The 13,635-nt window shown below is 39.7% G+C and overlaps 2 protein-coding genes across 2 annotated transcripts; one reads left to right on the forward strand and one right to left on the reverse strand.

Annotated features, from left to right (window-relative positions):
• On the reverse strand, window positions 1–6,558 carry LOC113642549 (tapasin). Its single transcript, XM_027146112.2, has 8 exons — window positions 6,360–6,558; window positions 4,329–4,514; window positions 3,978–4,226; window positions 2,733–3,092; window positions 2,089–2,412; window positions 813–914; window positions 378–406; window positions 1–282 (listed from the first exon to the last, which is right to left on the reverse strand). The coding sequence occupies exons 1-8, from the start codon at window positions 6,418–6,420 to the stop codon at window positions 271–273; spliced, it is 1,323 nt and encodes a 440-aa protein (XP_027001913.2). The 5' UTR covers window positions 6,421–6,558; the 3' UTR covers window positions 1–270.
• A 1,871-nt stretch (window positions 6,559–8,429) lies between these two features.
• On the forward strand, window positions 8,430–12,773 carry spcs3 (signal peptidase complex subunit 3). The gene is made up of 5 exons (XM_027146072.2): window positions 8,430–8,716; window positions 10,317–10,390; window positions 11,966–12,042; window positions 12,169–12,284; window positions 12,560–12,773. The coding sequence occupies exons 1-5, from the start codon at window positions 8,574–8,576 to the stop codon at window positions 12,690–12,692; spliced, it is 543 nt and encodes a 180-aa protein (XP_027001873.1). The 5' UTR covers window positions 8,430–8,573; the 3' UTR covers window positions 12,693–12,773.
• The last annotated feature ends 862 nt before the right edge of the window (window positions 12,774–13,635 follow it).

Here is a 13,635-nt window from a genome sequence, read left to right on the forward strand (position 1 = left end):
TCGTGTTATAAACAATTCTGTTTTTTATTAAACAATTTACAGCAATAAATCCTTAAACACCAAACACAAATACCTACACGCCGTCTATTTATTTCTAAATGTATAAACACAAAAAAAGTGCACATGAAAAGTAAAGGGAAATGAAAAGTTTTTTTTCGGATAGTGCACATCTTTCCTGGAGGATTATTTTCAGGTGTCGTACAGTAGATTTCACAGCATCTGCAGAATGATGAGATGTCCACCATGCGGAGGACACATTGAGCTCCAGGATTATTTTTCCTTCTAAAAGTTCAAAGGAAATGAAAATGTAATTAAAAAACAGATGGATTTTTACACGTTTCTAAATAAGAGAAGAAAATAGATAAAAACAAACTTACCTTATCAGTGGAGACTTCATTAGGCATTCCTGGAGAAATGGAGATATAGGAATGCACACACGCACACACACACACGCGCGCGCGCACACACACACACACACACACGCACACACACACACACGCACAAAAATATTATTACTCACAGTATATAATGTGACGTTCTTTAAAATATCAAACCTCTCTGTCTCTTTTTGTCTCTTTATTTTTTCTCTTTCTCTCTCTCTTTCTGTCTGTCTCTCTCTCTCTTTGTCCCTCTCTCTCTCTCTCTCTCTCTCTCTCTCTCTATATATATATATATATATATCCTCTCTCTCCCTCTCCCTCTCTCTCTTTGTCCCTCTCTCTCTTTCTGTCTCTCTATCTCTCCCTCTCCCTCCCTTTTTGTCTCTCTCTCCCTCCCTCTCCCGATTGTAGTGTACACATAAATCATCTTACCGTTAGAGCTGAAAGTCCAGAAAAAGACTTTAATGACACCATAAAGTACAAGCGCCACAGCGACCATGGCCATGGAGTCCTCTACAGACGGAGCGCTCACACCTGAGATACAAAAAAACAAATAAAATCAATAATAACACAAAACAGAGAAATGATAATAATTATTTCTGCTCTAATCAAAACTCTCTGTAAAAAGACGTTTTCTATCAGATGGATCTTTTCACTCTGCTTCTATCGATTCTTTGTGCTTGTCATTTTCTCACTTTGCTTCTTGCCTGTTTCCATAGCAACAACTTTTATTATTATTTCACACAATAATAAGCACACACAAAGTCTCAGTATGTTAATGAGTGAAATCTGCCATGAATCAGCCATTTTGTTCATTGAGAAAGTTAAAATAACAAAAATAATAATAATAAATAATAAAGCCTGTGCCTATCTCGAGCATCATCGGGCCTCGAGGCAGGATACACCCTGGACGGAGTGCCAACCCATCACAGGGCACACACACTCTCATTCACTCACACACTATGGACAATTTTCCAGAGATGCCAATCAACCTACCATGCATGTCTTTGGACCGGGGGAGGAAACCGGAGTACCCAGAGGAAACCCTCGAGGCACGGGGAGAACATGCAAACTCCACACACACAAGGCGGAGGCGGGAATCGAACCCCCGACCCTGGAGGTGTGAGGCAAACATGCTAACCACTAAGCCACCGTTTCCCCCCTAGCTGAAAATCATTTGAATTGAAATCATCTGGGTTAGTTATTTATCTGATACGGTTATTAAATCTAGGCTACAATGACATGTTATATCTAGACATCCATGTCTACAACAAAACCCATATTAAAGTGTTTGCATGATGTAAACATGATGTCTTGCACATTCACTCACTTGCTGCTTTGCACACCACATGTCAATACTTCATATAACTGCTGCGATTGCACAAAAACCCTCTTCATTCAGATTCCTACATTTTTGCACACTGTGCCCTTAAACTCACAGAATACACACCGGTCAGCTCTATTTTGTGTATTTGTCCTGTAGTGTTACGTATTGTCTGCTCCCACTGTCGTTTGTCTCACACTGTGTACTCCGGGTTGCACAGATGCACTTTATGTATCCAGGACTAACTTACTGGAAGTCTTTAGCCCTGTGTTGTTTTATGTAGCACCATGATCACTGTGTACTGTGTCAGCGATCTATGGCTAAAATGACAATAAAAGCTTCTTGACGGGACTTTGACAGCATCGAGATGTCGTTATGTCTCACCGATGATGTTCAGAGTCACGGTGGCCCGTCGAGTTCCTCCCTGGTGTTTGGCTACACAGCTGACCTCTCCGCCTCGCCCGAGTCCCAGTTTAACCGAGTCGAGCTGTAGGTGAGAGGTCTGGCTGTAGGTCTTGTCGCCGGCCTGCCTGTGGCCCGTCACGCTGCCCTGACCGAGCGAACGCTTCTTCCCATCAGCATCAGTGAACTCCCAGTCCAGGTCCAGAGACAGGGGAAAGAAACCAGAGGCCTCGCAGTGGACCGTCAGCACCTGCCCCGGGATTGACAGAGGCAGAGATGAGGGGTAGACCGTCAGCGATGGAGGCTCTACCAGGGGGTAAGATATACAGAGAGAGAGAGAGAGAGAGAGAGAGAGAGAGAGAGAGAGAGAGAGAGATATGATTTCATATACCGTGAAAAAATCCAGAAATCCAGCACATTATTATTATATTATGCTATTATATTATATTATATTATATTATATTATATTATATTATATTATATATTATATTATAATGATAATAATATTATTCTGTATGGTCTTAAGTGCACTATAATACTTCCCACTTTAATTTTATACAGCTAAATAAAGACGTGTAAAGTATCTGCGATGAGAACAACGACAACGTGTCTGTAATGTTACTCACCAACAACCTCCAGCTCTAAGGCCACCTGAGCCAGAAGGTGAGGGAGGTAAATGGTGCAGATGTACGTTCCAACATGGCTCACTTGGGCCTCTTTCAGAACCAGTGATGCATTTCTGGTCTCAAAAAGACCTGCGATGTCCAAGTTAGCGTCTGTCACTGGCGTCTCTGCGAAGCGATCGTTCATTCCGTCGTAGGCTACGATCAGCCTGCCTTCACCGCGGAACTGGTAACGCCACTCCACAGCGAAACCAGCACCGTGCAGTGGTGAAGACGGGTCGACCCAGAACCCACAGTCGAGAACAACAGACTCTCCCAGTCTGGAACGGATGAAGGAGGTTTTACTGAAGACGCTGAGGATTACTGAGAGAAGTGAAGAAAAAAAAGGAAGAGCGACATCTAACGTTAAATAATTCTTTTAAGGATCATTTAAAAATTCTAAAAGTGAAAATTTACTAGTTAACAAATACAAATAGCTAACAAAAAATTATTTTGATATAATCGTACGATTCAATTCAATATAATGTTTATTTATTAATTAGCTAATACTATGTAATTAACTACAATACACGTATGTTACAGCAAATTTCACTAATAGAATAGTTTAGAAATTATAAATAAACTAATCACTATAAAACTATAGCTTTTTTTTTTTTTTACAATACTCCTGACCTTTTAATAAATAAATGAAACTTCTATAAAGTAAATAAATAATTTTTTTTTTTTATATATATATAGTTATGATTTTGATGACATAGTTTGTTTTGTTTTGATCAATTTTTGGTAACAGAGATTTTTTATTTAAATTATTATTTTTATTTTATTTAAACCATGGTTTTGCAAGTATGACCAAATTAAACTCAACAGATAAAAATGTTTCAAATCGAACATACAAATTATTTTTAACTGGCAATATCATAAACATATGTATGGTGTTTTTGTTCTGCAGTTCATATTAAATTTCTGGAAGGAGTCTAAAGTCTGAGTGTTGCCGAGCAACCACGATGTGTAAAGCCCTCTGTCCTGAAGATGTCAGAAAAGTGAACAAGTTTCAAACAAGTTGTGGGTTGTTACTATGGAAACAATAAGGTATCAGTACTAGTGTGGTAATATAAACCTTTAATTCGCAGCAGGATTTTTAAATAAAATTAAAATAAAAAAATAAAAAAACACCTTCTGACAAATGAGATTTAAATGTTCAACAGTGACAATAAATTATAATATAGTGTGAAAATATGATCTAATTACCGCTCGGCTCATTAGACCCAGACGGCGCCCGCATCACGTTGGCCAGCGTCAGTTCTCCGTTAAGACCTTGTGCTGCTACAGAATACCAGTCAGCACTCAAGTAGATGGGGCTTTGAGCGGAGGCGGTAAGGGGGGCGGCCCATTTGACCATGGAGGCTTGAGGGAAGAAGGGGTTTATCTCACACTGCGGTTTGTTCAAAGTGCCCTCTGGTGGATGGAGGGCAGAGTTGCAGAAAGTGGAAGCAGGATCTGGAGAAATAAAAGCGAAAAATTGATCAAGTTATCAAATATAGCAAGCGGTCACTGTATTATTAATATCCATCTATACATCAAAATGTACAACAAACTGACCAGACACGTAGTAAATCCTGGAGGAACTGACATCTGATGGAGGTTTGTGTTCAATCTCCTCGCTGTCAGGGTCGGTTCTGATGTACAGTGCGGATTTCTCCTGTGTCATTCTTGTTGAGAAACCTCCACCACCCGGCCTCTCCTGAACAAACCAGCACTCCAACACCGAGCATCTTGAACTAAACACTGCACCCAAACAGACACAGATGACTATTATTAACACTTTGACGTTCTCTGGGCAAAAAGTAAACAGCAAATATACAGAAGAGATGAATCATGACTACACCACAGTCATCACAGGCTGGATACAATATAATCAATCATCATTAGGATTCCGTATCCGTTCCAGCTAATTGTTAGAGAGGGTTGGTACAAATAATAGGTGAGCAATCGGAGGTAGTGACCCTAATATTCTTCTCATCAGCACTGTAGAGGTCTTCACGGGTCCACTTAGATCCGAAAACCCGAGGTCTGACCCGAGACCTGAGACATGTGGCTGGCGACGTGTGGCTGGAGGTAAGCTAATTTTCGTTGAAACAGACATGTCAATTTTGAATCCACTCTGTATCGGTTATTTGGTGTAGAGTTACGCAACATTCAGGTCCAGTCGAGTTAAAAAAATGGCCAACGGGTCGGGTCGGACTCGGGTCTAATTTTTTCGGGTTTTCTCGGGTCGGGTCTTTCTTAAAAAAAAAATTTATGCACGTCAGGTTCGGGTAAAAAGTGATTCGGGTCACTTCGGGTCGGGTACATTTCTTTAGACCCGAGAAGACCTCTACAGCACTGTCATATGTCTGTTATGGGAAACAGAAACTCTGCACATGTCACTGTATTGTATTACTGTCAGCAGCAGTTCAGGCGTTTAGTAATTTGAATAACGACCCATCACAACCAATATCAGCTAATTACCCAAAGTATGCTTTCAGTAATATATTCCACTCATTTACTCATTCCAGGTATTGCACACGACCAAAGCTGCAGTACTCTGTTCTGTAGGATGCGAAACTAGGCAGATAGACCTTTCTTCTTCAAGTGCTAGCCCTCATCATCCATTTTTAGGTATAAGGTGGAATTGAAATAAAATAAAACCAAGGCCCACACTCTGGTCAACTGGCCCTGGTCTACTATAGGATCATACTTTCAAGGTTTAAAGACTACTGAAATTACATTTATGCTAGCAAAAACAGAATTCCTATGTCGTGTTACACCACCCTTTCCCAATCAAGCGATTTCTGCATCACAGCAGCAGTGGCAGCATTTCATTTACTTGTCTAATTTACATATATTTTGGTGAAATTCGTCCAACTGAGTGTGTTGATAAATGCTTACTGGAAACTAATTGGTAATAACAGCAGGCCCAGACAGGCATAATTAAATCCTTGTTGTGCTTTATGTGGAGATGATACGGTGCAGAGTTTCGTTTACAAGTGTACAAAACTGTAATCTCAAGATGGTGGTTTAGTCTTTGCCCACCCTTTTGCAGACATTGTCTCTGTATCTTGCTAAATAAGTTTGGTGGCTATGATGGTGAGACATACAGAAATACAGTCCTGCATCCAGCAAATGTGAACCAGTGCTCATGGTTTCCTAACTTGTAGCCAAAATGCATCAATTTCCAAATCATAGCTGCAAACGCCAACGAGGAAACTGGCAGAAAGCTAATAAAATGGCACCCAACAACAAAAGGTGGCACCAAAGAAACAAAAAGTGAAAGTGAAGGTAATTCCGGATCAACAAACACAAACAATACCATAAAACAATACAGAATATTTATTTTGAACGATTGAACTCATTTGCATTTGTCCCATTTGTTAGTCCTTCTTAGTGAAAACTGAAAAAGTGGAGCATTTTTGACTCCTATCATGTCCCATACAGGAACAAGCGTATTTCCAATAGTACTGTAATGTTTTTATTTGGTGTTCCTTTTAAAATAAATTCAGTGTGATTTAGTAAACATGACACTCCTATATATGTACACCTTATACACATTATAATAATAATAATAATTGTAATAATTATTGTGATACTCACCACCACCAATTAGAGCAAATGTAATCACAGAGAGTTTATAGATGGTTGAAATATCCCTCATGGCTTTGTTTAGCTCTTAAATCAGATGCTTTCTTATGCTTTGGATGACACCAAGTGAAGAGCAGACAAGAAGAAACTTCCCCTAGAACACCAGCATACATAACAACCACGCTTTCACTTTTACTCCTCAAATGCGCATGCGACGGGAAACTCCCCACGCGCACAGAGCTGATCTGAGTGTGCGCACGTGCGGGGTTACAACTCTTATGCATTTAAATAACATTAAAATATATATATTATTTATTATACAAGTTTTTTCCCCCCAGACTAATAGAATTATATAGAATTCTCAGAAAAATGCTTGACAAAATGAAGTCCACTTGGTGGCGCTCAAAGTCAACTGTTAGAAAATAGAGTTATTTGGAGATCACGTGACTTATTTGAAATAATGTTTGTTTTCTAGAAATAAGCATTTTTATTTATGTCAAAAATACTAACAGTAATAACAATAACAATAATAATAATAATAATAATAATAATCATAATAATAATAATAATAATAATAACAATAATAATAATAATAATAATAATAATAATAATAATAATAATAATAATAATAATAATAATAATAAAAAGATTATGATGATGATGATGATTATTAATAAGCTGTTAAATAATCAAGTCAAGAGTTTTTATTGTAATTCCTCTAGAAGAAGTAGGAAAAGAAGAAGAAGAAGAAAAAGAAGAAGAAGAAGAAGAAGAAGAAGAAGAAGAAGAAGAAAGATGATGATGATGATTATGATGATGATGAAGAAAAAGATGATGATGAAAAAGAAGATGAAGATGATGATGAAAAAGAAGATGATGAAGAAGAAGAAGAAGAAGAAGAAGAAGAAGAAGAAGAAGAAGAAGAAGAAGAAGAAGAAGGAAAAAGAAGAAGAAGATGATGATGATGAAGAAGAAGAAAAAGAAGAAGAAGATGACGATGATGATCAGAGCCGATCGGCCCTATACGCTCACTATGCAAGTTGCTTAGGGCCCCGCAAATTACGCAAGGCCCCGCCTCCCCCTGCCTCACTGTAAAGTGAACATTCGCATGAATAAACGCCCAAGGGCAACAGTGTTTATAAACAGCAGCTCGATAACCGCGCCGCGCGTGAACATGCGTTCATATGCGCATGCAATCGTGCACAAAATGACACACGCGCTTTCCAGCAGCAACATCTGTGTGGGGACCAGTACAAAAAGTAGCGTGATAGCACTCCTAAATGACAATGTTTATAGTCTCTCAATCAAGGTTACAACAACGTTAATGCAATATGGAAACCATTGGATTTTCATTGGAATGGGCATAATGCCAGGTCAATACATTCACATGATAGGGATTTTTGATATCAAGAATTCAGTTTTCAATACTTAAAATGTAAATATTAAGAGTGTGATTTCAAGTAGTAACCATATTTTTGATATCAGGAATTACATTTTACACTAGTAAAAATAATTTCTGATATCTGCTATTGCATATTCACTAGTTGAATGTTGCAAGAGCCAAGTCATATTATAAATAGTATTTTATATTTGAAAATGGATAAAGAGGAATCTGATGGAGGCAGTTTAATTGGGGCCTAATGCAGCTTATAAAATGAATAATAGTAGTTATCTATATCTTACAGGTGCTATGCTGAAATTTGTTAGTAGAGGAGATGCTGTCAAGTGTGAAGTTCTTTTGTGTGGCAAATGGTTTACATGGCTCATGGGTCAGGTAGGGGGGCCCCTTAGCAGAATTTTGCTTAGGGCCCCAGGGAGGTCAGGATCGGCTCTGATGATGATGATGATGATGATGATGATGATGATGAAGAAGAAGAAGAAGAAGAAGAAGAAGAGGCCTTTATTATGTACATGTACATTACAGCCACATGGTCAGACATGATACAGCGCACATCGATATAAAACCTGCCTTTATAATATCGTGAAAGACATCTTAAATATCCAATCAGCGAACCTCTCGTGTAACGTATTACCCAATCGTCAAGCCTCACGTGGATTGCGGCCTAACCAATCACAGTGCAGAAGGCGGGATTTGTCCGAATACGGGTACGCAAATAAACTAATAAGTCGGGAAACGTACAAAGACTTCCTGCTTTCAGACGTCTTGTAGCGTCTTGTAGCCAAAATATCTAATTATTCTGGGTTAATATTGAAACAGACTGAACAATGAATACGGTTTTATCGCGGGCGAACTCGCTGTTCGCGTTTTCTCTCAGTGTGATGGCGGCTCTCACCTTTGGCTGCTTCATCACAACTGCGTTCAGAGACAGGAGCGTCCCGGTCAATATCCACGTGTCAAAGGTGTTCATGTGAGTCACACGTCTGTTATACACGTTCTGTAAACATCACTGTGCTGTTTATATAGTGTACAGTGTCTAGTGTCTGTGTTCACCTCACATAGTGTACAGTGTCCCCTAACTAGTGTCTGTGTTCACCTCACATAGTGTACAGTGTCCCCTATCTAGTGTCTGTGTTCACCTCACATAGTGTACAGTGTCCCCTAACTAGTGTCTGTGTTCACCTCACATAGTGTACAGTGTCCCCTATCTAGTGTCTGTGTTCACCTCACATAGTGTACAGTGTCCCCTAACTAGTGTCTGTGTTCACCTCACATAGTGTACAGTGTCCCCTAACTAGTGTCTGTGTTCACCTCACATAGTGTACAGTGTCCCCTATCTAGTGTCTGTGTTCACCTCACATAGTGTACAGTGTCCCCTAACTAGTGTCTGTGTTCACCTCACATAGTGTACAGTGTCTAATGTCTGTGTTCACCTCACATAGTGTACAGTGTCCCCTAACTAGTGTCTGTGTTCACCTCACATAGTGTACAGTGTCCCCTAACTAGTGTCTGTGTTCACCTCACATAGTGTACAGTGTCTAATGTCTGTGTTCACCTCACATAGTGTACAGTGTCCAATGTCTGTGTTCACCTCACATAGTGTACAGTGTCTAATGTCTGTGTTCACCTCACATAGTGTACAGTGTCCCCTAACTAGTGTCTGTGTTCACCTCACATAGTGTACAGTGTCCCCTAACTAGTGTCTGTGTTCACCTCACATAGTGTACAGTGTTTAGTGACTGTGTACAGTATGTGAGATGAACACAGACACTATCTACTGTACACTATGTGAGGTGAACACAGACACTAGGTAGGGGACACTGTACACTATGTGAGGTGAACACAGACACTAGATAGGGGACACTGTACACTATGTGAGGTGAACACAGACATTAGACACTGTACACTATGTGAGGTGAACACAGACACTATCTACTGTACACTATGTGAGGTGAACACAGACACTAGATAGGGGACACTGTACACTATGTGAGGTGAACACAGACACTAGGTAGGGGACACTGTACACTATGTGAGGTGAACACAGACACTAGGTAGGGGACACTGTACACTATGTGAGGTGAACACAGACACTAGGTAGGGGACACTGTACACTATGTGAGGTGAACACAGACACTAGGTAGGGGACACTGTACACTATGTGAGGTGAACACAGACACTAGGTAGGGGACACTGTACACTATGTGAGGTGAACACAGACACTAGGTAGGGGACACTGTACACTATGTGAGGTGAACACAGACACTAGGTAGGGGACACTGTACACTATGTGAGGTGAACACAGACACTAGGTAGGGGACACTGTACACTATGTGAGGTGAACACAGACACTAGGTAGGGGACATCATGTACACTGTGTTCACCTCACATAGTGTACAGTGTCTGTGTTCACATCACATAGTGTACAATATTTACAGAATGTCGTTGTTTCATATTCTGTCAGGTTCCTCAGTAGCGACTCTACAGGGTGCTCGTAATTATGTGTATATATGTATTTAAACGTTTACATTTCTCACCTTGTACTTTTTTGTATCCCTTTTGTCCTACAGAAAAAACGTGAACGACTTCTCAGGACCTAGAGAAAGGAGTGATTTGGGTTTTGTGACCTTTGACCTTTCTGCTGATATCCTTTGATTACTGTAGCCTGTTTTTATAAAATTTCTACTTGTAAACATTAGAAATGATAAAAGGTTGTAACCTTGTGACCAGGGACTGATTATGCAGGGGCAAATCTCTGCCCTGTTCCAGACAAAGCAACATGACCTAACCCTCATAAACACAACCAACAAGACATCAATTTAAATTTAAATAAATCTAATTTAATTAATCAAATTTAACATCCAGAATTACAACTTAGCAAAACAGTTAGCATTTTTTCTGAAGAAAAATGAACATGTCCGCTTTCTCTGGGAGAAGACGAGACCTTTCCTGGCTTATTGTATCTCCAGCTGTGGAGAAAACCCTCTCAGAGGGGGTAGATTTGCTTCATTGTTGTAGCTTTTGGAATGTTTAATACAAAGCGTACCTCAGCACAGCAGCGTGAGTGACTGATTTCTCTGGTAAACTGCATTAATAAACTGCATCACTGTAAACAGTGAAAACCATTAACATTCATGCGGTAAGACATGGCTATTTAAAGTGACCGCTCCAAGCGCTTTGCCCGTCATCACAGTGGAACCGCGTTTGGAACCGAAACTTAAAAATTCCGTTTAAAAACAGAACCGGTGACTGAAAATTGGTCACTGATCCCCTCAATGACTGAAAATTGATCAATGACCCCCACAATGACCGGAAATTGGTCACTGATCCCCACAATGACTGGTCACTGACCCCCACAATGACCGGAAATTGGTCACTGACCCCCACAATGACGGGTCACTGATCCCCACGATGACCGAAAATTGGTCACTGACCCCCACGATGACCGAAAATTGGTCACTGACCCCCACAATGAACGGAAATTGGTCACTGACCCCCACAATGACCAGAAATTGGTCACTGACCCCCACAATGATGGGTCACTGATCCCCACAATGACCGAAAATTGGTCACTGACCCCCACAATGACGGGTCACTGATCCTCTCAATGACCGAAAATTGGTCACTGATCCCCACAATGACGGGTCACTGATCCCCTCAATGACCGAAAATTGGTCACTGATCCCCACAATGACGGGTCACTGATCCCCACAATGACCGAAAATTGGTAATTGACCCCCACTGACCGTCTCACGATATATATTTTTTTATTTCAGCTCTCATCTCAAGATATTTACAGAATAAAAGCAAGGGACAGTTTCCTTCATGACTAATCACGTTCATGACTACTCACCAACACAGTCTTTTGGCCTGCACTCTTCAGAGAAAGTTCTGTAGTTTGTAAATGAATCAAGTTTAGTGTACTGTTCTGTTATTTAAGTAAATTATTTTAGAGATATATTATTATATCTTATTTTAGAGTCTTAACAAAGCTCTATTTGTGTTATTCTGTTCTAATAGATAATATCCCTTCACCTTTCTTCCCTAAGCTCTGATTTTAATGCCAGTGATCAAGGTGAATAAATGAATATGTAAAGTGAGAGGGTGAGATGGGCCAGTCAGTCTCTCACTGAGTTTAATCTTTGCTTGTTAAGAGCCCTCTAGTGGCCAGGACGTGTCCAGTTCAAACGTCATGTTGTTTACTATAACGGACTGTTACATCTGCAGCAGATATTCGACTGGAACGTGAAGGAGCTCTTCCTCTATCTGTCTGCTGAATATTCAACCAAAAGCAATGTAGGGGTTCAAATACAGTACTACACACTATTCTCATTGTGCTGTTTTAGTAGTACTATGTGTGTGTGTGTGTGTGTGTGTGTGTGTGTGTGTGTGTGTGTGTGTGTGTGTGTTTTCTCTCCTCAGGCATTGAACCAGGTTGTCCTATGGGACAAGATCGTTAAGAGAGGAGAACACACCAAACTAGAACTGAAGGAAATGAAGTCCAAATACTATTTCTTTGATGATGGAAATGGACTAAGGTGTGAACATCATTATTATTTAACAACAATTTAAATGAAATTATTCCTGTTTAAATTCACATTAAAACCCATGCTGCATCTGTACCTAATGTACCTTTACTGTACTATATGGTGTACAGTCTAGGGTCTGTATGCCCCCTATATAGTGCACTATATTTTCATGTCCAGTCTGATGACTTTGGCTTTTCTCAACTGCCTAACATGCGTCTGAGATCTGAATGTATCAGTGTTTGTGTAGAACTGAGTGTAAAACAATATACATTTTTTAACCCCAGGGGGAATAAAAACGTGACTCTGACTCTCTCCTGGAACGTGGTGCCGAACGCCGGGATCTTGCCGCTGGTCGTGGGCTCGGGTCACATCTCGGTGCCGTTCCCCGAATCGTACGAAAGCACCAAGAGCTACTGAACCATCCTGAAACCATCTTCATCAAATCTGTCCACTGTTTTGGGTTTTAATAATTAATAAAAAAAACTAAAACAAACAGTACAACATTGTGTTTTTCTGTTTTGTAAATACATGAGCTCCAAAAACTAGATCATTACCACAACAAAAACTTATTCAACACGGTGTTCAGGTCTGATTATTATTATTATTATTATTTACATTTTAAAACTATTCACTGTATAAAAAAATTACCACCACAAAATCTAAACCAAATAATAAATAAATAAATAATTGATCAACAAGCTATAATAAAAAATAAATGTTGACATGATAATAAAAGCTTCGTGACATAATTTAAAAAACAAAAAATATTTTTAATAGCTTTTTATTAACCCAAACCCAATCATACAAACTTAATTTGCTTAACTTTACTGCAATATATTCGAATGAACTTAGTTTTCCCAAACTTCATAGAGGAGAGTCTTTGATTTTGGCAATATACAGTGTGCGTGTGTGTGTGTGTGTGTGTGTGTGTGTGTGTGTATATGTGTGTGTATATACACACACTGTATATTGCCACAATATTGGCCCCTTTTTAAGGATGAAGCCAGCACTTGCTGAACATGCATTTGAAAGCCCGAGGAAAATGGGTCGTTCAAGACCTTGTTCAGAAGAACAGCATACTTTGATTAAAAAGTTGACTGGAGAGGGGGAAACCAATAAAGAGGTGCAAAAAATTATTGTAGGCTGTTCAGTTAAAATGATCTCCAATGCCTTAATGGAGAGCAAACCCAAGAGAGACGTGGAAGAAAACGGAAGACAACCATCAAAATGGATCGAAGAATAACCAGAATGGCAAAGGCTCAGCCAATGATCAGCTCCAGGATGATCACAGACAGTTAGAAGACGTCTGTGTGAAGCTAATTTAATGTTATGGAGTGGCCAGCCCAATCCCTGGACCTTA

The sequence above is a fragment of the Tachysurus fulvidraco genome, chromosome 4 (assembly GCF_022655615.1).
Source record: "Tachysurus fulvidraco isolate hzauxx_2018 chromosome 4, HZAU_PFXX_2.0, whole genome shotgun sequence".
In the NCBI taxonomy this organism is placed as follows: Eukaryota; Metazoa; Chordata; class Actinopteri; order Siluriformes; family Bagridae; genus Tachysurus; species Tachysurus fulvidraco.

Excerpts from the sequence above, each read along its gene's own strand:
- spcs3 (XM_027146072.2), top strand. The coding sequence starts at position 8,574 with ATGAATACGGTTTTATCGCGGGCGAACTCGCTGTTCGCGTTTTCTCTC. Across the intron at positions 10,391-11,965 it reads GACCTTTGACCTTTCTGCTG|ATCTGCAGCAGATATTCGAC; the intron begins ATATCCTTTGAT and ends ACGGACTGTTAC. Across the intron at positions 12,285-12,559 it reads GATGATGGAAATGGACTAAG|GGGGAATAAAAACGTGACTC; the intron begins GTGTGAACATCA and ends TTTTAACCCCAG.
- LOC113642549 (XM_027146112.2), bottom strand. The coding sequence starts at position 6,420 with ATGAGGGATATTTCAACCATCTATAAACTCTCTGTGATTACATTTGCT. Across the intron at positions 4,515-6,359 it reads ATTTGCTCTAATTGGTGGTG|TGTTTAGTTCAAGATGCTCG; the intron begins GTGAGTATCACA and ends GTTTGGGTGCAG. Across the intron at positions 2,413-2,732 it reads CTTAGAGCTGGAGGTTGTTG|AGCCTCCATCGCTGACGGTC; the intron begins GTGAGTAACATT and ends ACCCCCTGGTAG.